The sequence below is a fragment of the Alnus glutinosa genome, chromosome 7, assembly GCF_958979055.1.
Source record: "Alnus glutinosa chromosome 7, dhAlnGlut1.1, whole genome shotgun sequence".
NCBI classification, from domain to species: domain Eukaryota; kingdom Viridiplantae; phylum Streptophyta; class Magnoliopsida; order Fagales; family Betulaceae; genus Alnus; species Alnus glutinosa.
Genome location: NC_084892.1, coordinates 18,338,009 through 18,363,744, shown reverse-complemented (window position 1 = coordinate 18,363,744; position 25,736 = coordinate 18,338,009). Strand labels below are relative to the sequence as shown.

The window sequence follows — 25,736 nt, the reverse complement described above, 5'->3', positions numbered from 1 at the left end:
TATTACTCAAGTTTTCAAACAATGTCCATGCTTTATCCTCACTCTTCATCATGAATGGTCCCCCACAAGATGCATCTACCATTTGTCTATTAGGCTTGGTCAAGCCTTCATACAAGCTTTGCACTAGCAGGTCTCATACAATTTTTCTCCCTCATATTGGGAGATACTAGTGATAGCTCTCCTAATATCATTGGTCTTTCCTATGGGAAAATACTTCTTTAGAAATTCTTGTTGCAATTGATCCCAAGAAGTAATGGAGTTTGGTGCTAAGGAATGAAATCAATGTTTGGCTCTTTCCATGAGGGAGAAGGGAAAGAGACGTATCCTTAGAGCATCCTCGGTGAACCTGCTCAATTTAATGGTAGAACAGATTGCTAGGAATTCACCGAGAAAGTTGTAAGGATTTTCAGTACTAAGTCCTAGAAAAGATGGTAAACTCTGTATAGTGCTAGGCTTAATCTCATAGTGGGCTGCTATAACATCTGGTAGCCTAAGACATGAGGGAGAAGTGTACGTAGTAGGGAGATAATGATCTCTCAAAGCCATAGAGTTATTGTCACCCATAGTCTCAGTGGCGCGCTCTCCTAGCAAATTAGAGTTCCTTTCGGATCTAAGTTGTCTAATAGTGCGTTCAATGTCGGGGTCGCAAGAAATTAAAGGCAATGATAGAGAACGACGACCCAGCATAAAACAAAAGAAAATAAAGGTAAAAACAGAATAAAAAGCTCACAAACGGCCTGTAGGAATGCTGGAATTTAACTGCTGTAGATCCTGATGGCACTAAGTGAGGAAAACTAAGAGGAAAAAAAAAACACTAAAAGCAAAATTTGAAACAAAAAAAGAAGAGTGAAAATAAAAAGAAACACAAAATAATGAAGTTAGATTTAATCTTTGAAACTTAATAACGCAACCGTTAAGCAATCCCTGGCAACGGCACCAAAAATTGATGTGGTCTTTTGTTTACCAAAATATATCAATAATAATTAACCACTCGCAATAGAACGAATCCTTGTTGAAAAGGCTATAGAGAGGATGTCGAACCTCAAGGACTGCATGGGTATTGTTATCAAGTTTATGAAGATTAAAAATAACCAAAGAAAAGATTGTTGAATTTGTGATTAACTAAAGTGCATAAAATAAACGTAAAAGAGAATTGAAATATAACAGAGAGAAAGAGTAGAGTATTGACTTCACCGCCATCCGCACATCAATGGTTAATCATCTTTAATTAGAGAAATTCATTCTATGCATGTTATAAATAAACAAGAAATTACCTTATTAAAGCTTAAGTATAATCCATCTTCGGTTGGCACGAATCGTCCACCTAACCACTAAGATGTGGTACGACTCGTATTCCCTAAGCATGGATTAGCTACGTCTTTAATAGGTTACATACAGTTAATGAAAAAGTATAACCCATCTTCGGTTGGTACGGATCGTCTACCTAAATTACACTAAACTATGGTGTAGTACAATCCGTTTTCCCTAGGCATGGCCTATCTAATCCTCTTGATCATATGTCAACTAAACCAGTTGTATAATCATCATTCTCATAACCACAGAAAATAAGAATGATTTGAGTTCAATAAAGGTAAAAAGTTTTCTAAGACAAGAGAAGAATTCTACCAATATTGATTATGAATTGAAGAACAATTGCATTAAAAGATGAAGAACAATATCAAATTGTAGCAATTCTCATAATTATACAACCAATATGCATAAACTACAATTCTCTAAATTAAAATAGAATCAAACCATTGTACTTGGATAGGGCTACATCAATACCCTACAAAGGTTTTTAGCCGCTCATGACGCTGCTGCAATGGTCTCCTGCCATGATTACTTCTCTTCAACTCTTCAAGTATTCAAGAAGTTTTTTCTCTGAATTTGCTCTAGGTAGTAGTGTCTTTCTTCAATGTTTAGAGGCCTATTTATAGAGATTAGGAGAGGCATAAAAGCTCTAGAAATCCCAGAAAAATCATCTATTGAGTCTTCTTGTCAAATAAGGAAGCAATCCTAGTACAAATCGGAATAGGAATCGTCAAATTTGCGGTCATTTATTACGGAACGATTTTGGCATAGTAAAACTTCGAATTAGGAAAAATATATTTCAGACATATTTGTTTAATTTTTTATTAGCATTCCAACGCCATAAATTTCATTGTAATCCGAGATCTGACCAGTAAGTTATGATCAAAACACTAAGACATGTGCAGAATCCAAATTTGAATCCAGTCAAAATTTCAATTTTGACTCTTATTGGAGAAATTCCGATTTAATCCTTCCCTTGATTTGATTAAACTTAACGACATCATATAGGCCTTCTATTATGATTGGTTAAACTTCAACATATCTTCTAGGTCTTCTCAAAGTATGCTTTAAGCCCAAAATCAATGGAATTAATTACATCTTTATTTAAAACCTGAAAACAATAAAACAACACAAAATCAAACAAATAACAATGTTAAGGAATTAACATATGCAAGTTAAGGGACTTGAATGTACAACATTCAATGCTTATCAACTGCCATCTTTTGTAGGGAAATCCAGAACCCAGGTCTTCAGCTCTATTAAGGAAAGAGTGTGGAATAAGATCAACAATTAGAAGGTCGACTTCCTTTCTCAAGCTGGTAAAGAGGTCCTTTTGAAGGCAGTAGTGCAGGCAATTCCAACTTTCTGCATGGGGATTTTTCAGCTGCCAATTTCCTTATGCAAGGATATTAACATAATGATGCATAAATTCTAGTGGTGTCATATGGCGAAAACATCCAAAATTCATTGAATGAGTTGGGAAAGAATGGGGCGAGCAAAATCTGTTGGGGGTTTGGGCTTTCGGGACCTTGTTCTTTTCAACAAAGCCCTCCTTGCCAAGCAAGGCTAGCGCATTATTCAGGAGCCCCAATTTATTGCAACTCAAACCTCAAAGCAAAATATTTTCCCACTACGAGCTTCTTGGAAGCCTCACTAGGGTCCCGACCTTCCTTTGCTTGGAAGAGTATTTTTAACTCTAGGAATCTACTCAAACAAGGTCTCCTATGGCGGGTAGGCGATGGAAAATCTATAAACATATAGGGGGACAAGTGGTTGCCAACATCCACCACGTTTGCTGTTCTTTCTCTACCTAGAATTCTTGAAGCAAAGGCAACGGTGGCTGAGCTAATTGATGAAGATTCCCACTGCTGGAGAGCTAATCTTATTGCAAACATTTTTTTTCGAAGCAGAAGCGAAGGTAATTCTGAATATCCCTTTGTGCCCTCTCTTACCTCATGACAGATTGATATGGAGGGGCACTTCTAGTGGTGTTTTCACTGTTAGGAGTGCCTATCATCTTGGCAAGGAATTACTAGACAACATTGGAGGACAAAGCTCAACAGTGAGAAAGGACACTGATGGGTGGAGACTTATCTGGGCTATGGATGTTCCCCATACAATAAAAAATTTTACTTGGCGAGCTTGCAATAATCTTTTACCTACACGAGAGAACCTACTCAAGAGGAGAGTGACAAAGGATGCAATTTGCCCTTGTTGTTTGCTTGAAGATGAGTCTATTTGCCATGCACTATGGAGTTGCCCAACAGCTAGGGACGTGTGGGGGGGAGGCTCTTCCCCTTTCCAGAAGTGTGTTTGGGAAGGCTCCAAATTTATGCAGCTGTTTGAGTATTGTAGCCAACACTTCAAGAAAGAGGACTTAGAATTGATGGCAGTAACTGCAAGGAAGATTTGGATAAGGAGGAATGACATGGCGTTTGAAGGGAATTTTTTCCATCCAAATGTTGTCTTCAGTGTTGCAGTCAACACATTGGCAGAATTCAAACAATATAACCAAAAGGAGGAGGATCCCAACCAGTCGGTGGCCCTTGTACCAACTAGAGGAAATTTAACTTGGCAACCCCCACCTCGTGGCACCGTCAAAGTCAACTGGGATGCTGCTTTGAACAAGTCATCTAGCTGGATTGGATTGGGGATTGCGCCTGGGACTACATGGGGAGGTGTTTGGGAGCTAGATGTATCACGAGGACAGTGCAGGTGGAACCAAAGAAGGCTGAAGTATTAGTTGCCTTGTGCAGTTCAATTCAGTAGAGAAGCTGGCTTTTTTTAAGTCCTCTTTGAAGGAGATGCTGCCCAGGTAGTTACGGATGTCAATTTGAATTCTCCCAACTTTTCTATGATAGGTCATTTAACAGAAGGAATACAAAAAGAATTAAAATGGTTTAAAGCTGCGAGATTTATTCATGTGCCAAGGACTCTCAATTCTGCAGCTCATATTTTGGCTAAGGAGGCTGCTCATAAAATGATGGATTGTATTTGGTTAGAGGATACTCCACAGAGTATTTCTAGTATTGTTGTTAGGGAACAATGTGATCCCTAGATCCTTGTATTTGGATCATTTTATTTGTTTTATCATTGAAAGATGAGACGTTTTCTTTTCAAGAAAACACATATCACTATTTGAACAAAGATAAAACCCTCTTCTTTAAAAACCTTTTTTCTTCTTTGAAAACTACTTCAAAATATATTTAACGCATATCACTATTTAAGTGAAGACACAAATTAATTTTGAAATAAATCAATTTTCAATAAAGCTACAATAAAACCATTCATCTTCTTCAGAACACATAAATATATTTATTTAAAACTAACATTCTCATAATATGGCACATGTACATTACTACGCCCCGTGTAGTAGGGTTGCGCGGTCATTGCGACCATAGCAACGACTGTGGCCTCAAACCTATCCGTCAGCTAATCAATCAAAGTACACTTAGCGTGACTGTTGATGGAATAACACATTCTGGCAGAGCCTCCTTTAGTGGTTGCACTTTCATCCCATTGTCAATACCAGGCTGTGTTTTTCTCTAAATTCTATTGGACCAAAATAACCTGCTCTACACATGCATGGTAGATATGCCTTCCAAGTTGTAGAAAAAAAGGAAAAGGAGGGAGAAAGAGGAAATGAAAATAAGAAAGGAAGGAGGAGGGGGAGTGAGGAGGGAGGAGACTAAGTTTTTTCTCCTTCCTAGTCGACAATCACTTGGAATAATTAGACACTCAGAAAGAGAAAATCATTGAGAGGGAAATAGAGACGAGAGCTCTCTAAAGCACCAAGCGACTCACTTACTTTGTGGGTAAGTAAGTGGGTAAAGAGTAAAGACTCTTTGTAATTGTCGAAATTCCAAATAATTGGTGAACATAAGAGTAGCCCTCGATACTTTTATAAGCATTGGCATTATACAACCATACACATAATTTGGATGTTTAATCCAATGCACTAAGAGAGCAACATATGCACTACCAATATGGGGACACTTTCCTGACTTGTTATTGTTGGACGCCAGAAGTGTATCACTTTCACATGTGGTTATAGACTAGGATCCCTACAATTGAGGATCCTAGAGAATTCATAATGGGCAGGGGATGTGAGGGGGCTTATGTCGCCCCCTTTGCCCGGGCAAGGGCTTCCTTCCTGAACAGGTAAGCCATATATAATACAAACTTTTAATGCAATTATTATGGAGAACAAAAATGTATATTTTTTTGGAAATTATGCATATCCTCATCAAACTACCACCTCATGTTAGTCTCCCCCCTCACTTTCTGAAACTACCAATTGTGTCAATATCCCCCCTTAAACTACCAAAAAATGTCAATGTCCCTCCAATGACAAAAATACTCTTCATAAAATTATTAAAATTATAAAAATTAAAAAAATGATATATATATATATATATATATATATATATTAAATTTAATTTTTTAGTTTTTTTTTTCGAATTTATAAGGTCATTTTTTTCTTATTGAAAAAAAAAAAAAAATAGAATTTTTTTTTGTCTTTTTGTTGGTCTTAGGGAGATATTAACATTTTTGGTAATTTAAGGGGTACATTGACATAATAGATAGTTTGATAAGGGTATGCGTATTTTCCACTATTTTTTATGCAATGGAGGTGATATTGACAATTTTGATGGGTTTGTCATTTCTTTCTAATTTGTTAGTAGAAATGGAAAACTATAAAAAAAAAAAAAAGCTCCCAAAACTACAGGCTATTTTTAAAGTAGCTCCCGAACTACCAAGTGTATTAATATGACCCCTCAATCTACCAAAGAGTGTCAAAAAGACCAATTTTATTGAAATATTCCTATAATACCCTTGCCACGTGTTATATATATATATTCAATTAAAAAATAATAAAAATTAAAAATATTCACAAAAAGGGTTTAAAAAAATTGAAAAAAAGAAGAAGGGTGACTCGAGCCACCCACTTGGCCGAAATAATTTATAATTATTATAATTATTTTATTATTTATAATTTTTTTTCTTTGATTTAGTGATAGGAATATTTCGACAGACAAAATGAGTCTTTTTGACACTCTTTGGTAGTTTGGTGAGTCATATTAGTATAATTGGTAATTTAGGGGGCTACTTTAAAAACAGCTTGTAGTTTGATGAGCTTTTTTATAGTTTTTCCTAAAAAGAAACATCAGTATTTGAGCAACCAGAAATGGATGAAGATCTTTTACAATCTCTTGCCTAAAAAATACGTGGCAAGAAAAATTTTTGAAGATCTTGAGAGTGGATTACGCCCGAACAAGTTGTACTGGGAGGGAGAGGGTTTATATTAATCTTATGTCAGTGTCACCTCCATTGCATAAAAATAAAATGAGAAAAATCACATTATACTTAACAATTAATTGTTTGTATTCATATATGGCTTAGCGAGGAATTAAAATAAGGAGATTATATGAACCTGTTAGAAAAAGTACCAAATGTTTAAGATATTTTTTTAGTTTTCTTTTTTAAATGATAAAAGAACCTATAAATGTCCAATCAAATCCCCAAAATTCAACCTTTGAAATGAGGATCCGGCTTCCATGCGGTAGTTTTAAACTACCGCATGATGCTGTAGTGGAAAACGGTAAGGTACTGTTTTCCACTTAAAAAAAATTTGCAAAATTTTTAATAAATTTAAAAATTATAAAAATAATAATAATTAAAAACCAAAAAATATTAAAAAAAAAAAAAAAAAAAAAACTTAAAGGGTGGCCGACCACCCCCTTGGGCAATGCCGTCCACCCCAGTCGGCTTTGGGGGTGGTCCGGCCACCCCCAAAAGGCCAAAAAACAAAACAAAAAAAAGTTAGGGGTTTGGGGGGTGGCCGGACCACCCCCAAGGGCCTGGGGGTGGTTTCGACCACCCCATACGGCTGATATGGGGGTGGCCGAGCCACCCCCAAAACCCAATTTTATTTTATTTATTTATTTATTTATTTATTTATTTATTTTTTGGTTTCTTGGCCTTTTAAGGGTGGCCGGATCACCCCCAAGGGCCTGGGGCTGGTTTCGACCACCCCCCCAAAACCCAATTTTTTTTATTTTTTTTTTTGGTTTTTAGGCCTTTTAAGGGTGGCCGGACCACCCTCAAGGGCCTGGGGCTGGTCCAACCACCCCAAACCCCTAACTTTTTTTTTTTTGTTTTATTTTTTGGCCTTTTGGGGGTAGTCCCCAAAGCCGATTGGGGTGGTTCGTCCACCCCAGATCAGCCAAGGGGATGGCCGGCCACCCCTTAAGTTTTTTTTGGTTTTAATATTTTAGGTTTTTAATTATTATTATTTTTATAATTTTTAAATTTATAAAAAATTTTGCAAATTTTTTTAAGTGAAAAATGGTACTGTTTTGTGGAAAACGGTATCGTTTTCCACTATAGCACCTATGCGGTAGTTTTAAACTACCGCATGGAAGCCGAATCCTTAAAATGAGAAGCAAAAAATCAAATATTGGGAAAGGAGAAAAATGTTAATAAGAAGTTTTTTCAAAATTAGGTTGTAAGAGTTCCTATAACCTCAATCTTTAATAAGTAATATGTATTTTTTAAACATGTAAAAAATAAATACTTTTTTGGTAATGCTATTAAAAAAATATGTGAAAATTACATGCTATTAAAAAAATATATGATTTTCACATGTTAAGAATACATGTTATTTTTAGATGCTAGTTTGTAGGAAATTTTTGTTCATTTAAATCCTCAAAAAAAAAAAAGAAAAAAAAAAAATGCTTCACACACGTTAAGAAATAGATGTCCCGCTTTTTTAGTTTTTTAGAGGTGAAATTTTAAAAATTCTTTTCAAACCAGTTGGTAATAAATTTGTGTCCGTGGGTTAATAATAGAAATGTTTTATTTTTTTTATGCAAGGGCCGTGGAGGGAATCCTGTAAATTAACCCATCTTAAATTACTATGACAAGAAATTAAACAGGGACCACAGGGCGAGTAAAAAATCAAAATGGAGGGTGATGAAGCCCGCTAGATTTGGACAGTTAAGAATCTGCACTTACCCACCTACCGAAAAAGTAAAAGGAAAGTGAAGAATCTTTGAATCTTTGAAATTACAGTTAACATTATATCTAGCAGGGTTACAAGGATAGCCACTGCTTTTCCTCTTCCCCACTCTCTCTCTCTCTCTACTTTTCTCTGGTTTTATTTCAAATTTGCCTGCTTGTTTGTTCCTTGGCAATTCCCTTTAAAATCAAGGGAAAGCGGGTCAGTGGGTTTGTTGTATTTTCAACGAAAAAGAAGCAGGGTTTGGTTGATGGGTATGGTTGCTGATAGGCAAAATAATGGGGGGAATGGTGCAGGAAAGTGTTCATGGGGTTTTGGAAGTTTGATTAGGAGAAAGCAGGTTGATTCTGCTCATGTACGGAGAGAAGGTCATACTCAATTGGCCAGGAAATTGTCTGCTGTTGACCTCATTGCCATTGGTAACTCTATTGACTTCTTCGTATTCCCTAATTTCGAATTGCGTTTTGAATATGCACAATTAAAGTTTCTGATGTTTGGCTATGTGGGTTTATTCTCTTATGTATTTATGTTCTTATCTTGTCGTTTCTTCTGTTATGAGTATTTTTTTGTTAATGGGTTTATTTGTTTTAGTGTTATGTTATCAGTTCTCTAATTTTTGTATTGAAATTTGTAATGATTTTGTCACATTTTTTGTTTTTAGATTGTACTGTGAAGCAATTGATGTGAGTCTTTGCTCTTTCTAACTTCACATGATGTTGGTTGTTTTATTCATGGTGATAAAAGGCATTGTTTGTCATGTTTATCTGTGTTTTTGAAGGTTTTCTTTTTCCCGAGAAATCATCGGTGTTCTGGGTAATCTGACCTGAATCATCATATTTTTGTACTAGTATGTGGAACTTTTAATACTCTTTGGTATTGTGGGGAGGCTTTTTTTTTTTTTTTTTTTTGTGATTTTAACTTCCCAAACACGTTACATAATGTCAAAATGTTGCCAATTTATGCTTAGAGTTTTAATTCCTCTTCTCATTCAGATTACTGATTTTAGGTTTACATGCATAATGATAATATGTGTACTTTATTTATGATCAGGAGCTGGTGCAACCATAGGAGCAGGAGTGTATATTCTTGTTGGAACTGTTGCCAGAGAGCACACAGGACCTGCTCTTACTATTTCGTTTCTGATTGCTGGACTAGCTGCTGGACTCTCAGCATTTTGTTATGCGGAGCTTGCATGTCGTTGTCCATCTGCTGGGAGTGCCTATCATTATACATACATATGTGTTGGAGAAGGGTAACTTTAAAGATCTTGGAGTACCTAACGATACTGTATCAATACTTAGCTTAGCGAACTATTCTTGACTAACATCAAATTGGATTCTGAGAAAATCCTTGAATTCTTTTGGTGGCAACTATTTTTTGACATGTGAAACCACTGATTTTTAATTGTTTGGCCTGAATAAGCCACCAATTTGAGTGCTACAGTTTTTACTTTTAGGATAATGTTTGAAATTGATCAAACAGACTTTAAAGTGTTTTGCTTCACGTTTAACGTTGATAACAGCCCTTTATGCAATTTGAGGGGTAGGTGTGTGGCTTGTGCATGATTTTATTTGTGTTGAAGAGAAATAATAAGATCAAGTACATGGCCATCTTTTGTTTATTAAGTTTGTGATGCCTTCAGCGCAATTCAAACACTGTGGTTGCTCTCAGGTTTGCTTGGTTGGTTGGTTGGTCTCTGATTCTGGAATACACAATTGGTGGTGCAGCTGTTGCTCGTGGCATAACCCCAAATCTGGTGCAGTAGATCTTCTCTAACTTTGGTTCTGTAACTAGTTTTCACTTGTACAGTATAAATCCTGAGAGTTTTTCTAGGCTTTTGTTTGACATCCTTCCTGGATGAGTACATATCTACAACAATGCATCTATTGTGGGGGTATTTTCAATTTTGTTTTGTTTTACATGTGAAGGTGTTGTGAGCTTTTTCTTTTTTCTGTTTGGGTTTGGGTTTGGGCTTGGGCTTGGGGGTACTTCAATAGAAGTGCAAATATTGCTAATGATTTGGAAGTGTTTGCAAAGATTTTTACTCAAGACAAATTATATAGTGTCTTTTCTATGTGTATGTATGCATGTGTCCTGTTACAAAATAGGAAAAGACTAACTGTAAATTGAACAAATAATATAAAGTATAAGTCATGAATGTAACAGGATATGGTATCTGATCTGCCCAATAGGCTACTAATTCTTTGAATATATTCTAATATATACTTATGATAGTCTAGATGTTCTCAACATGTACACAAATAAACAAATGTATCTTTTTTGATGACTAGAAGTTTCTGTGCCATTATATTTTACTGGGATTGGTTTGTATATTTTTCTCCTTGTAATTAACATCTCATGTGTAGTTAGCTTTCCAGTGCTTAGTTCAATGTGTTAAAAAAGGAAATAAAAAAAAAATTAATAAAAAAAAAAAATCAAGCGCTCACTCCAGATGGATATATGGCAACTACAACATGATGGCAATGATGAGAGTTTGCTTCCCTCCATATCAATAGAAGAGTTACCTGTAAACCCTATGATTCATGTCATAACATTCTGATTTATGTTGTCCGAGGTCAGTGCACACAAAAATAAAGTTGCAGAAGTTGGTAATCATTACCAGAAACTATATAACCTTAAATTTGAATGGCTGCGTTGTTGTGATTCCTGATTGACATATATTTGTATCATGGAAATTACTTTTAAAAAATTGATATACAATTTCAGATAATTGGAGCAAAATTTTCAGTTATAGACATTAAACAAATGAAGGTACTGTCAAACATTGAGTATTTATAATGCTGACATTATGCCTCAAGGTTTGAAAGTAAACTGCTCATCCTTTTTAGCGTCACCCTAAAAGTTCAAGTCTTACAAAATGGTGCACTTTTTTACCTTGTTATTTGGTCATGGCTTCAGGTCTTTTGTGTAGGCATCTGAGGGGAGTGCCATACAGCCATTAAAGTTGTGAATACGAATAAGTGAGATGCATGAGAATCCCATCATCTTTACGAGTGTTTTGTCTTTAAGAAATTAGATATTGGCGCATATGACATCCTGGATTTGGATATGTTTTATTAGTTAGTATTTTGTGGTGTCAACTTACATACATAATTACATATATTCTATGAAAACCTACTTTTTTTTTTTTCTTTTTTTGGATATTAGGTTGGTAACCATGTCTCTGTATTAGTTGATTGTGTTTTGACCTCATATAACTGTATTTCATGATAAAATTTTGTTCTATTTTTGGTATGTACAATCTTCTCAAATATAATCTCTCTTGAGATGATGTTAAGTCCCCCCCTCCCCTTTCTTTCTCTTAACTATTTGTATTCAAACAAAATGTTCTAAATGTTTGAATAAGTTGTTTCTGCTGTTTAAATTCTCTCTCTCCCCCCCCCCCCCCCCCTCATTTTTGTATGTCATCATTTTATGCTTATAATTGAATTGAAAAAAAACCAAATATAGTGCCATAACCTGGAAGCTATAGAAGACTTTTCCTATTACCTTTTGCTTTTCAAAATCACTGATTGCACCCAAATTGTTGCCCTAAAAAGCCAGTAATTTAAAATTGAATAAATTATAATGAATCTGATTCAGTTATGTAAAATAACTCATCATAATAATATAGGCAAAGGAAGAGATTGTCTAAATTTGAGAGAGTCAGTACCCTTACTGAAAACAAGCAAGAATCACGATCTAAACTGGAAAGGGAGAACTACTTAAAGGAGAAGAACAAAGATATATTAAATATTCTGCTAGAGCCAATAAAAGAGAATGATCACTTGCTCAATTTTGAATGGAATGGTCATTGTAGAGTTATTATAATTATTATTGAAGATTTGCCTCATTTATTTTTTGTGGGTATGACTATTATGGACTGCAAAACGTGGAATATCCTCATTTCCAATAGATGCAATATGTCATCTTTCTTTGTATTGTTTTAGGCCTTGTTTTTTGGAGGTGAGGACAAATTGCCCACTTTCATGGCCCGTCACACCATACCTGGGCTTGGTATTGTGGTTGATCCATGTGCAGCAGTATTAGTTCTTCTTGTCACTGCACTCTTATGTATTGGAATCAAGGAGGTACTCATTTTCGTTTCTATTTGATACTTTGTAATCCTCTTAATCTGTTTTTGGATTATTCTCTCGTAAATTCTTACCTCCTTTAGGAAATCATGTAAATTTTCAGAGTTCATTGGCACAAACCATTGTTACTACAGTAAACATTGGTGCATTGCTTTTCATCATAATAGCTGGTGGATATTTAGGTTTCAAAACTGGATGGGTTGGATATGAACTTTCCACCGGGTAATTGGTATTTCATTTTGACTATTTTCTCTTATATCCAATTATTGTTCACACTCTCATTTTGCACCTGACACATTAGGTACTTTACATTTGGAGTCAACGGTATATTCAGTGGGTCTGCAATAGTCTTCTTTTCATACATTGGTTTTGATTCAGTTACCAGCACAGCTGAGGAGGTATGAATCTTGCTGTATGGTGGATTGATATTGTCTGTTCTGTTAGTCTTAGAGGACTTTATATTTAATTTGTTATATTTTGCGCCTTACCATTGATGTAAACGCTCTTGCCCCTGGCTTTGGTAATAATTTAAGTTTGTTTGATTATTTCATTACAATCATCATCTTCCCTTTATTGGCAACCCCCCTCCCTAGATAACAAAAAGATGTTGAAGATTTTAATTTCTGATATGCTAGGATTTTATTCTGACTCTATTAGGATTGTAATCTCTATAAATGTCTTTCCATAATAGTTATTAGTTTTTTTCTATTTAAACCAATGTAATCTCTGAAATGTTCCGGCATTATTTGGCCATTCCTTGAAATATTTGGAACCTTATTCATTTTTTTTTTCCTCTTTAATTTTCATGGCAGGTGAAGAATCCTCAACGGGATTTGCCCCTTGGGATAGCATTGGCATTGTCTCTATGTTGTATTTTGTATATGCTTGTATCTGCTGTCATTGTTGGTTTAGTACCATATTATGCCTTGGATCCAGACACCCCTATCTCCTCAGCATTTGCTAGCTATGGGGTGCAATGGGCAGTGTAAGCATGATACTTTGCTTTTAGTTTGTGGTACCAAAATTCTCTAAGTTTGACGGCATTCCATGTTTGAACTTTTGATTTTAAGCTGCATTATTCCTATTGCAGGTACATAATAACAACTGGGGCAGTCACTGCTCTCTTTGCAAGTTTGTTGGGTTCAATTCTTCCTCAGGTACATGAGTAGGTATTTTCAGTTTGTGCTTTAGCATATTCATCAATACTCCGTGGAATTTAATCAATGAGCTTTCAGAAGTCCTAACTAAAATTATTTTTTGCATTACCCTTTGGTTTGTTTTGGATTGTTTTGAAATTGTGATGTTATATCTTGAGTTTAAGCATGCAGCAAATGTTGTAGCAAGCTTTACAAGGTTGCTGTACGAAATTTCTTACTTGTACAGCCATAATGAAACTGGCATACAGGAAGTAATTGTCTAATATTTCTAGGTCTTGTTCAATCCAACTTAGTAAAAACTTGAGATCTAAATTTTGTGGAAAAAGGAAATTACGAAAAAATAATAAATCTAAAGTGTTAGGATTCATCGTGCCTCATTATAAGAATCCATAGAAAGTATAGTTTGCAGGGAGACTCTGCTGTATGATAGAGCATTCAGAATGAAATGGTGCTGAACTCAGTGCAATATTAATGGGTCTAGATAAAGTAAACTATCAAAAGAGAAGTGACACAATAATGTACTTGGATCTTTGGGGCCTGGGGGCAACAATTTGAGAGGAAATAATTTGCAATGCACTTACCCAAACTTACATTTTGCTAGTCCCTTAGCAAAACAAAACAAAACATAAAATGAAAGCTTGAAACATAAATCCTCTTTCGTGGGAGAAACAATTGCATTTAGCGTATGCAACAAGCCTTTTAAACCCCTAGGACTCCCTAGTGGACGAGTGAAGTCTCGTGAGGATTTGCCAATAATGATACCCACAAACATTTAAAGCACTACGTTGTTGACAAACAATGACTTCCATACAAACACATGGTTAATACATCATGAGCAAGTTTAACAAAGTGAACATCACACTCATATCATTAGGACATCAAAAATCATTCAACTCATAGCTGAAAAATTGAGACAACTCAGGTTCAAATGAGTGCAAAGTGAGACTAATATAGATGATGTGAACCCCGTCAAGAATAACGAGACCCAACAACGAAAGGGAACCCAAGACCGTTCTAAGGACAGATTCGAATGGAAAAACCTCGACCCGTTGTTTATGACAAACAAGAACCTCGGTATAAGGAAGACGCCACAAACGGTGGTGGAAATTCCGTTTGATAAGTCAAGATGAACGCCACGGGAAATCCCGATAAGTTCGAGTAGTTCTTCAAAGAACCAAAGAGAATAAAACCTCACAAGTTTTATGAATCATCAATGTCTCTCCGATTACATGGTAGGTACACCTATTTATACAAGAAAATTACTTGCGGAGAAAGTAGTTCTAATCCTAATAAGTAAACAAATCAATTCCTAGCAAGGAAAGAAAATAAAGTCCAAATTAATTCCTAGCAAGGAAAGAAAATAAATAAAGATCTTAGGTAGGTAAAAAAAATAAGTCTTGCAATCCGATCCTTCTAAATTAACGAACAATCTCAGCAGTTCTTAGCCTTGACCGGATCCTTCTAGAACTTGAATCAAGGTGACAATTCTTTGTTGCCCACGTGGATCATGCTCAATGGGCCTCCCCGAATTTGCTTGAGCCCATAACTCTTGGATGAGTCCGTTGAGCACATCCTTGAATTTCTTTGCTCGTGCTCTCGTAACCGGCCCAATTGGTACTTGAACGAGATCCTTCAAAGCGGTTCCTTGATCTCCATCAATAGACTCATAAGGTTTCAATTTTTCTCAAAGCTTGTGTACCTCAAAATTCATAGGAATCCCATCAGATGAAAATAACCATGGCTTAAATCAAAATGTGCATTTTTTTCTCTTTTTTTTTTTAGGCTGTGCAATGTCTGACTCCCTTAAGCTTTCTAATTGACTTATGTAACGAGTGTTGAGCCGGTAACTTCCAAACCAGATGGTTTTAGGGCACTAGATGTAGAAACATGCTTAAGGGCTTAAATACTTAAGTTAAAAAGGCTACGAAGTCAAACTAGCCATACGATCAACCAAATTTAATTTTTCATCCTTTTACGTGAACACTCAATGCTTAATGAGGCAAGAGGCCCGGTTACTCAATGAGAACTCAAACTCATGATATTATTATTATCTTTTTTCTTTTTTCTTCATTCATTTTTTTTTTTTTTTGAATTTAAGCCAAGGTTTCATCAACAAATCATCCTACAAATCTTAAGACACACATTCCTCAATTCAAATCTCATACCTCACAGAACCAATGCTAATGCGCTTGTGATAATCAATTCAAACCAATGAAGTCTCTCTAATCCAACAAATGAGTCAAAAGATTCAGATTTTTAATGACATGCAGTGTTCACATGTTAAACAAACTAATGACATGCAAATCACAATTGCGATGTAATCATGCTCAAACAACAACATAACACAATTTTTTTAGTGAAAATTTTTTAGAACAAAAAGACAAATAAACAATTTTTTATTTTTTTATTTTAGATCAAAAAGACAAATAAACAAACAAACAAATAGACAAAGTATTTTTTCCATACCCTCAAACTTGAAATACACATTGCCCTCAATGCGTAGTATAGAAATACATTACCAGAAGTAAGAAAAAATCAAGGTGTGAAAAAAGCCAGGGCATTCTCCAAACTTACACACCAAAACACATGTCAACAAAACTAACAGCAATATTTTCTCATAGAAACAAACATCAAAAGGTTAATTGATGTTAGAAACAAAAATAAAATAACAAAAAATTAAATGAAAAGGTAAAAAGAACTTAGAAATTAAATGCAGAAAATAAAATAACAAAAAGAATTACCATACCTGCCTCAATCATGTGGATGTTCAACCAATCCCTTCCACCCTTTCTTCTTTAAAACTTGGTAGCACTTTGGGAGGATGTTTCGCCATCATAAGTAGCCAATTTGCTTGCTTGGAAATATTTTCTTATGACGATGATTCCTAGATTTGTGCGCTTGTCTGTATAAATCCTTGAGAATCTTGGCATATGATGGCTCTTTGAGACATTAAAGAATTGAATCTTTGGATTCATGTTGTGTCTCAAGAGGAACAATGATGAAGAAATGAGCTTCAGTACTCACTTCTTTGTCATTTGACAGACTAGTATCTGCTGGGGGCTCAATTTTCTCTTTATGCTCAACTTGCACTCTGTGCTCAACTCGTTCCTCTTTGTGCTCAACTTGCTCATCTTTTTCTTCCTCCTCATTGTTATCCACAATTTCCGTACTCTCAAGTATGGTGGTGTAAGGGACATGCTCATGATAAGAATGGCTGGCATCATCCTCATCAATTATGTAGTGCCCTCTAGCCATCAGCTGACTTTGAAACTCTTCTTCCTCTATTATGTTGAGTTCAGTAGCCAGATAATCGATTTCTCCTTCCATCTTGACAATAGCTTGATGCGTGAATTGCTTAAGCTCTTGTAGATTCTGGCTATTGCTTATAGCGACGTTTTTAAGCTCTTGTAGAGCTTGGCTACCGCTTATGGCAACGTTCTTAAGCTCTTGTATATTCTGGTTGCTTTCCTATATGAATGCTTTGAGAGTGTCTTCCAATGATGATGTTGATTCCGGATAATTGTAGGATGAAAGATTAGAAGATTGGTGATAGAACTGTGGATATTCAAGATGGTGCAGTTCATGGTATTGGGTAGCGTAATTTCCCGTGGCTTGAGCTTGCCACGAAAAATCAGAATGGTTGCCCTAGTTCGGGTTGTAAAAATTAGAATTTGAATCAAATCCCAGGTTGGAGAATTTTGTGTTCATTTGGTCACAAGATGAATTAGAAAATTGTCTAAATGCTATACAATAACTAACATGATGATAAGGATTGAAATAATATGAACACGGTTCATGTGGGTAGAAATTGGGAGGATAGTTGGTTGAAACAGGTGTCCTACCACTAGGTGAAGCATGTTGTGTAGAAAAATTGCTCTTATTATCAAAATAAAAATCCATACTTCACTCACATCCTATAGCATGCAAATATCCCACATAAAATAGAAACCAAGTTTTTTTTTTTTTTTTCAACTAAAAAAAAAATGCAAGTGGGGTGGACAGAATTCTCTAAGGACCTAGGTTCGTTCTCAGGAAAGTGAGAGGGGTCACACGGACATTCTTAAGTCTCAAGACTTTTCTAGCCAGAACTTGCCTACTTGGATAGCGCCGTAAGCCCACACTAGCAAATTTTTTTTTTTGGTTCTTTTTTTTTTTAGAAAAAAAAAAAAAACAAAAACAAATTGCAAATTAAAAAAAAAAAAAAAAAAATCCTAATTATAACTAGTAGAAAGATAAAATCAATTTAGAAATAAATTGTTTTTTTTTTAAAAAAAAAAAAAAAATCAAACAATTCCCCGGCAACGGCGCTAAAAACTTGATGTGAATTTTAAATGTACTCGCAAGTGCACGAATCGTTGCAGTTAATAGATTGCAAGTGCGAGGTCGATCTCACAGGGAATTGTGTTTTTGATAACAAATTTATGATTAAATTAATCAAATCCTAACCTAGTTTCAAAAATTAAGAGATTTTGATTTTTGATTTAAAAAAAAAAAAAAAAAAAAAAGGAAATAAAGTAAAATAAAACAAAACAAAAGGTACTAAGGTTTTGGAATCCACACTCACCAAATCATAGCAACATACTCCATGTTCATCAATATTAATCCGAAGTTCTGAAAATTAAAATCTTAAGTATGTTTTACTATGCTTCAAACAGTTAATCAAAACATCTCATGTATCTATTATTTACATAAATCACAAAAGATATCCGTTTTAAATCAAATCATCAAATGTATCCTTGAATCACAAAAGATATCCAAGAATCATTCCATAAATTGAAAAGAAGTAAAACAATTGAAATATAAAACCCAATAAAATCGGATAATAAAAACTTACATGAAAGTGTTGTTGTTCTTCATTGATGAGGCTTCATCATCAACCTTAGTTGAAAATCTAGCTACACATGATTATTAAAAATAAAAACCTACCCTAAAGAAAAACTAAACTAAAAGAAAAGAATATATTTGGTTTCTAGCTTCTCACACTTTTTCTTGAGGCTTAGAGGTCTATTTATAGGGAGAAAAAAAACTCTAGAAGCCCTAGAATTTCTAGTAAAATCGGAGGTTAGTCTTCTAGTTTGAGTAGGAGACTCAAAACTCAATCCAAGAAGGAAAAGGATTCTAAATTCGTCCAGATTTGCAGTCTTTAATTGCGGAGCAATTTTGGCATAGCAGACGTCCGAATTAGGAAAATCCTATTTCATAATGATTTGTAGTACTTTGAGTTAGCTTTCCAACGCCGCTTGATTCATCTTAATCCGATACTTGAGCTGAAAGTTATGACCAAAATACTGTGACATGTGCAGAATTTGAAATTTAATCGAATCCGATTAGACTCCAATTAGAGAAATTCCGTTTTAGTTATCTCCTTGACTTGGTTGAACATAACCATATCATCTAGGTCTTCTCAAAGTGTGCTTTTTTTCACCTTAAAGCTATTGTTTTCTCTCAATGACCTACAAAATATTAAAATACCAAAACTAACAAAAAACATTAGAAAATAACAAAACTAAAGTTTAACAGGTTTATGTGTAGTTGGACATGGGCTGCCAGTAGTTGGATTGGTTACTGCAATTGGGCTGAGCAATTGGGCTGACTGTTACAATTTAGTTAGTTAGTTAGTTTGGGCTGAGGAGAATGGTATAAAAGGTTGCTTCCTGTAATAGAATACTCATGAAAACTGTTATGATCTTGTATTAGCTTTAGTGATTAGTTCTTGAATAGCTTAGCGATTAGATTAGTGATAATGGGAGGTCCGATCTACCTCGAATCAGATCATACTTGTAATTCTCCATTTCCATTGATTTTCAATACAACCTTCATCCATTGAATCCATTGTTCTTTATAGAAAATTACAAGAAATATACTTAAGTAACATTCGGGTGTGTTACATAAAGGTTTAGTAAATGCAAATTAAGGGGTTCACATATGCAATATTTGGCACTCATCACTTATGATTTATTCTCCAGAAACATGAGGACGGTGTACAATCCATGGGGTTCTTAAAACAGTTGTAGTGCAATTCTTGTTAAATTATGTTTTAAGTTTGTGGAGATCCCATGATAGTTTTGATTATCTCATCATTTTAAGTCTATCTGCTTCCAAATGTTATTTGACTATGAAGATTATATTGCTTTTAGTTTTGTTTTTCACATCCTTGTAGTCTATCTGCTTCAAAATGTTATTTAGCTATGAAGATTAGATTTCTTTTTCTTCATGGCAAATAAAATAGGAATCTGTTCCGCATAATAAATTTAATTTTTTGTTTTCCTTGTTTTTAGCCGCGAATTCTGATGGCAATGGCTAGAGATGGATTGTTGCCTTCATTTTTTTCAGACATTAGTGAACGCACCCAGGTTCCTGTGAAGAGCACCCTTGCAACTGGTATCTTTGCAGCGGCTCTGGCATTCTTTATGGACGTTTCACAATTGGCAGGGATGGTAAGTGGACTTATGTGTATGAACTGGAGATAGCTAAAGAGAACATGACATCGTTATTATATATTTTATTTTTATTTTTTTGGCTACAGGTCAGTGTGGGTACATTGCTTGCATTTACCACTGCTGCAGTTTCAGTTTTGATACTCAGATATGTTCCACCAGATGAGGTTCCACTTCCATCATCACTTCACGAGTCCATTGACTCAATGTCATCACGGCTCAGTGGTGATATTAAGGAAGTCAATTGTGATAATGTTAAAGATCCTGCTGGCTCTTGTCATAGTAATAACTTACATGACAAAGGGGATGCTTTACTTGGATACCCTCTAATTGAGAACAAAGTAGCTCAAGGTAATACTAGCTTACATGCTCTCCATTGTTTTGATTTTAACCCGTAGTAAGGGGTCTCCACACCATTCATGGAGAATAAGTCTACAATGGCATGTACTCTTAAAAAGAAAAGACAGTTGGCATCATCTCCACTGAAGGAAAGAAACAGCCTTTAGGCTTATCTGCTACCTGCACATCTGGTTAAGGCTACCCACCCATCAAGTTCACCAGTTATTTACTTGGGAAAAATAAAAAATAAAAACGGCATGATCATTGTTATTGACAGTATGAACCTAAGTGCTTAATTTTTTTTCCCAAACTTTGTATTGAATACCTAAGGTGCTTTTGATCATCAAAGTTATTTCAATGCATCATGAACAATACTGCTGTCAGCTAAGTTGCTTGAGGTTCTTTAAATAAAATGAAAGAGTTTGAATGTACTTGAATGAATAAAAACCCTTTCTAATAGTTGGAAAGGCTGGGAGAACATGAAATGCTTACCTCCTAGAGCCTGACGGTGATTATAAAGGTTGCGAAGTATGTATCACCAGATTATCTTGTATGGCACATCAACATTCTAGAGGACAACATAACCATATTTTTTCTGAACACATTATTCAAAAATGTGTTCAAATGAAATATAATGGTTTTTCCAAACATCCTTTTTAAGTTCTCATCAGTTGAAGAAAATTGCTGCTTAACCTTGAACTGTTTCACATCTGGCGATTATGCAGAAAAATGGTGGGTGGTACTAGTTATCCGGCATGTGCTGGGTCACAGGCAACTGCCACCTGGTTAGATAGTCCCAGTTCCTCCAAATGATCAGGAAGAAATAGTCAAAGAGGAAAAAGAAAGATCAGCCCTTTGTTCTACCTATGAATACTTCTTCTCCACTTTGTGTGAGAAGAAACTTGCATATATGAATAGAAGATGAAGAATGATAATGAAAATTTAAGCTCAATCAGTGCTGCCTAAGGCTTTGATATATATAAAGAAAAAGACTCTTGGCCAGAGTGCTCTCTTATGGTTACTACTTAGCATGTCCTTTCATGGATGTGATACCTGGTTTATGCAGTGGGATTTTCGATCTTGTGGAGAATGTACACGATCCTTTTTGCTTTATATGAGAGAGTACTTACCATTCCGAGGATGCATCTTTGACGTTTTCTGATTATGAATCTTATAGTTTGGATTGCACTTAATATTTAACATTCTACACCTCCAACTTTCTAGGATCTGCTATTTGATGTCCTCTTTTGTCTTCATATTAATTATACAGGTGAGCAGAAGCAACAAATGAGGCGCAAAATTGCTGCTTGGGCGATAACTCTTTTATGTGTAGGCATCCTTATCCTCGCTTCTGCAGCTTCAGCTGAATACCTTCCCAGGTTAGTCTACTTTTTCAGAACCTTTTCACTCTTGTTTTCAACTAATTGCTCAAGTTGTTCATCATTTTAATTGTTAAATGCCCCAATATCTCATTCTTGAGAAATTTCTACCAGTCTCATCCAACAAGAAACTGTTTTGTCAAACTTATAGTCTTACTAATACCCACCTCCATCCAACTATAGGGAAGACTCTTGTAAATTGTCTTCAATGAGAAAAACAAAGCCTTCAACTCCATGTGATCATGAATAATTCCTAGATTTAAATTATAGGTTGTACTTTACTCACCAAAAAGGTGAAATTATTCTTCCAATGCAAAATTTCATCTGGATTGGGCATGCATGTTTATTCTTGTTTTATTGGGTGAAAAAAAAAAAAAAAAAAAAAAAAAAAACTTGATTAGCAATGTGGTCAAGAAAAGTTGATCTAGAGACTCACTAAAATGCTTATGTTTATCATAGAATTTTGTTTATGTCAAAATAAAAAAAAGGGTTCATTGAGTTTGCTCCACACACACCCCCAACCCCCCCCCCAACCAAAAAAAAAAAAACTCTTTCTAAGCTTGATAGAGTTCTTCTAACGTCTAATTTGTTGTTGACCTTATGGCTCTATTAAGATTACAGAGAGCTTGTCATCATTAGTTTTGACCCAGCGAATCTAATTTATCATGGCACTTTCTCCCTGTGATACTCAGTTCTACTTCTATCCCTAATACATTTGGCATAGTTGGTTAATTTCATTCAGTTCGCACAGAATTTTGCCTTAGTTATTTGACCTTGTGGTCTATTGAGATCACAGGAATTTAGCTGAGTTTAGTGATGACCTTGTCCAGTTTTTGTAATGGTGCTATTTGGGTTGATATGCTTAGGTGTAGTGGTGTTGGGTTAGGCCCAAATTTTCTTCAATTTTCATCTTATTTGGCTTTTAATGCTTCATAACTCTGTCCCACCTTATTGGCTTGTACCAGTATTCTTAGCTTCACATTGTGTGGAGCTGGTGGAGTTGTTCTGTTGTGCAGTTTGCTTGTGCTCGCTTTTATAGACGAAGATGATGCTAGACACAGCTTTGGGTATACAGGAGGTACGTTTAGCACTGTATCATATGATATTGGTGAGATTGATTAAGGTCAGACACGGCATAGATGGGTCCTAGCAAGATACCTTCTATAAAAAAATAAAAAATAAAATAAAATAAAAAAATATTCTGGGAGATGAATGAAACAGTTTGAATATATCATTTTGACTGTTGTTAGGACTACTATTTCCATTGAGATTACCCAACTATATTTTATATAGCTGTACTTAATTAGGATTATTAAAATAAATTTCCTATATGCATTCAATAAGCCATAGGCAAGTCTTACAAGATAATTTGACCATTTTTTTATGTTATCAATTTTTATTTCTTTTTCCCCAGGTTTTGCTTGCCCATTTGTTCCGTTCCTACCAGCTGCCTGCATTCTTATAAACACATATTTACTAATTGACCTTGGGTAAGTTTAAAAATAAAAGAGTAATGCTAGATATTATATTCTTATTCTATAATTATCCAGCAATGTTGATGTAGCACTCCAAATCAGCCATTGGATCTTTTTTTATTTATTTAAGAAGAATTAATCTAATGGTTAGTTGAGAGTGTCATGTCAGCCTTGTTAAATGAATATTAAATAGAATTATAGTATTCAACATTTCTCCAAAATAAAAATCTCTCTCGCTCTCTCTCATTGTGAAGTGGTGAACATATTGATTAAGAGTAATGCTATTGAGTATACTGTTATACCACAGTCATACAACTTGATGATATGGCGGTGAAAATCTGCTTTTGGATCAGCACTTTTAAAAGACCAAAAAAAAATAAAAAATTAAGTGCTACTTTTTTTACCGTCATCAGAGTTGTAGGACAATTATATAGCAGTCTACTCAATAGCAGTACTCATTAATTAAACAATTTTAATTGAGAAATACTATTTTTCACACCTATTTATTATACTCATACCACACAGGTTGACAGTGTGTTTTAAGTGGTTTATACTTTTGTTTTTTTTTAAGTGCCTAATATGATAAGCTATTTAAAGTACATCACATCATCCGGTATGACATGGGGGTAATAAATAGATATGAAGAATAGCATTATTCATTTTAATCAGAGAAATGATATACATACATTTTCTACACATCTCCTTACAACCAAGTTTAAAATCTACTATTGAATTTGTAAGACCAACAAATTCAATGGTGAATTTGAAAATGAGATGTGTAGGAGATATATTTATATAATTTCTCTTTTAATTATATGTTCAATTCATGACTAACATCTGATAATTTGTTTCAAAATTAAATTCCTAGTGCTGCCACGTGGATCCGAGTTTCAGTATGGTTGCTGATGGGGGCACTGGTATATATATTCTATGGCCGGACCCACAGTTCTCTGTTGAAGGCAATCTATGTCCCCTCAGCTTATGCTAATGAGATCTACCGTACCTCAGCAGTTAATGTGGCATAGTCTTTGTTACCACAATCACCCTTTTCTCCCAAGAAGCATACTTGGAATGTAAAAGTTCTTGTTAGTTAACATGGCTGAATGAACCAAAATTCAATCTCCCATTTGTATAGTTATATTCTTGGGTTGGCAACATGTAAATGGCTTAAAGCACAGAGTAATAATTCAATACAAATAAAAAAAAAGTCTTTTTTTTTTTTTTTTTTTTTTTTTTATTTCTTGACCTGGTGAGCTATTGGCAACATTTTACTTGTACTTCCGTGTCTCCGAAGGCACCCCTCTTACGAATATTCACAGTATGAGCAAAAGAGTCTTCATAGGTCAATTGTTACTTATTATGGACTTGAACCTGGGTGATTTATCCATGATCAAGATGAAGCTTGGGAGGATTCATATAGGTGAAAAAACAATGTACGGTTGGGTGATACAAAAACGTATCTGCTTTATTAGACACAACTCATACTAGAAACTTAATGTAGCACGTAAAACCCTAATCAAATAATAAAACCATAATCATGCAGATTACTACCTTCGATGAACATTCAATGATTGTCAAAATGCATGAACTTAGATTTCCTACACAAACCTAGTATCGAACTCAACCACAACTCCTAATAATCCTAAAATGCCTAACAAACAATACTACTGAGTTACAAACACATACAACCATACCTATGTTTTACCTATGCATAATTAAACATAAAACCCTAAGATGGTAAGCCCAAATACTTAAAATCCACATGATGCATGTTAAATCTTAAAAACATTATAAATACCAAGAGCGAGATAGGGTTTAGGGTTACCTTCTCTTGAAGATGACGTCTTTCAAGAGTCACATTCTTTCTCAAGAACTCACTCTCTTTGTCTTTCTCTCTAAGGTTTTGGTGTGCGAATTGTAATGAAAATGAGACCTAAGGTTTATCTTAGGTCATTCCTTAAATAATACATAATGTCACACAAGAAGTTAAAACTCTTTCAACATTTTTCATGCAGATTGTCATTGATCGTTTGATAGGAAATGTCGAACGTTTGGAAGGAAAGTTCGTTCATTCGAGAGGGAAGTAGAACATTCGGGGTAGAAATCTCAATCGTTAATAAGTCTTGCCACATCAGCCCTATAAAATAACATTACTTTATCTACTTTAGTTCAGGATTTGTCTTCCACAACTACAAATACTCATTATTCTAGACTGTGTTGGAAGAACTTATTCCAACCTAAGGGTGTAATTTCAGACCGATTATAACCGGCCGGAAAACTGTGAAACCGGTTTGGTACCCGGTTATAAATAATCAGGAACCCAGAGCTGGTTCCGGTTATAACATTTTCAAAAATCCAGTTATAACCGGGTGTGTGTATATATATATATATATATATATATATATATATATATATATTTGATCTCATTTAATGGCTAGAATTCAGCTCAGAAAGTAAGAATGTAGGATATTTTCATAAAAATTCAGTGAAGGGGAAGGGAGAAAGCTTGTACGAGAAAGGGGC

General features: G+C 34.9%; 1 protein-coding gene across 1 annotated transcript; it reads left to right on the top strand.

Annotated features, from left to right (window-relative positions):
* Positions 1 to 8,392: 8,392 nt before the first annotated feature.
* On the top strand, positions 8,393 to 24,432 carry LOC133872939 (cationic amino acid transporter 4, vacuolar). The gene is made up of 14 exons (XM_062310609.1): positions 8,393 to 8,751; positions 9,383 to 9,584; positions 10,004 to 10,088; positions 12,283 to 12,423; positions 12,530 to 12,648; positions 12,728 to 12,824; positions 13,239 to 13,411; positions 13,517 to 13,583; positions 19,862 to 20,020; positions 20,110 to 20,371; positions 21,630 to 21,738; positions 22,704 to 22,816; positions 23,153 to 23,228; positions 24,082 to 24,432. The coding sequence occupies exons 1-14, from the start codon at positions 8,583 to 8,585 to the stop codon at positions 24,236 to 24,238; spliced, it is 1,929 nt and encodes a 642-aa protein (XP_062166593.1). The 5' UTR covers positions 8,393 to 8,582; the 3' UTR covers positions 24,239 to 24,432.
* Positions 24,433 to 25,736: the final 1,304 nt, after the last annotated feature.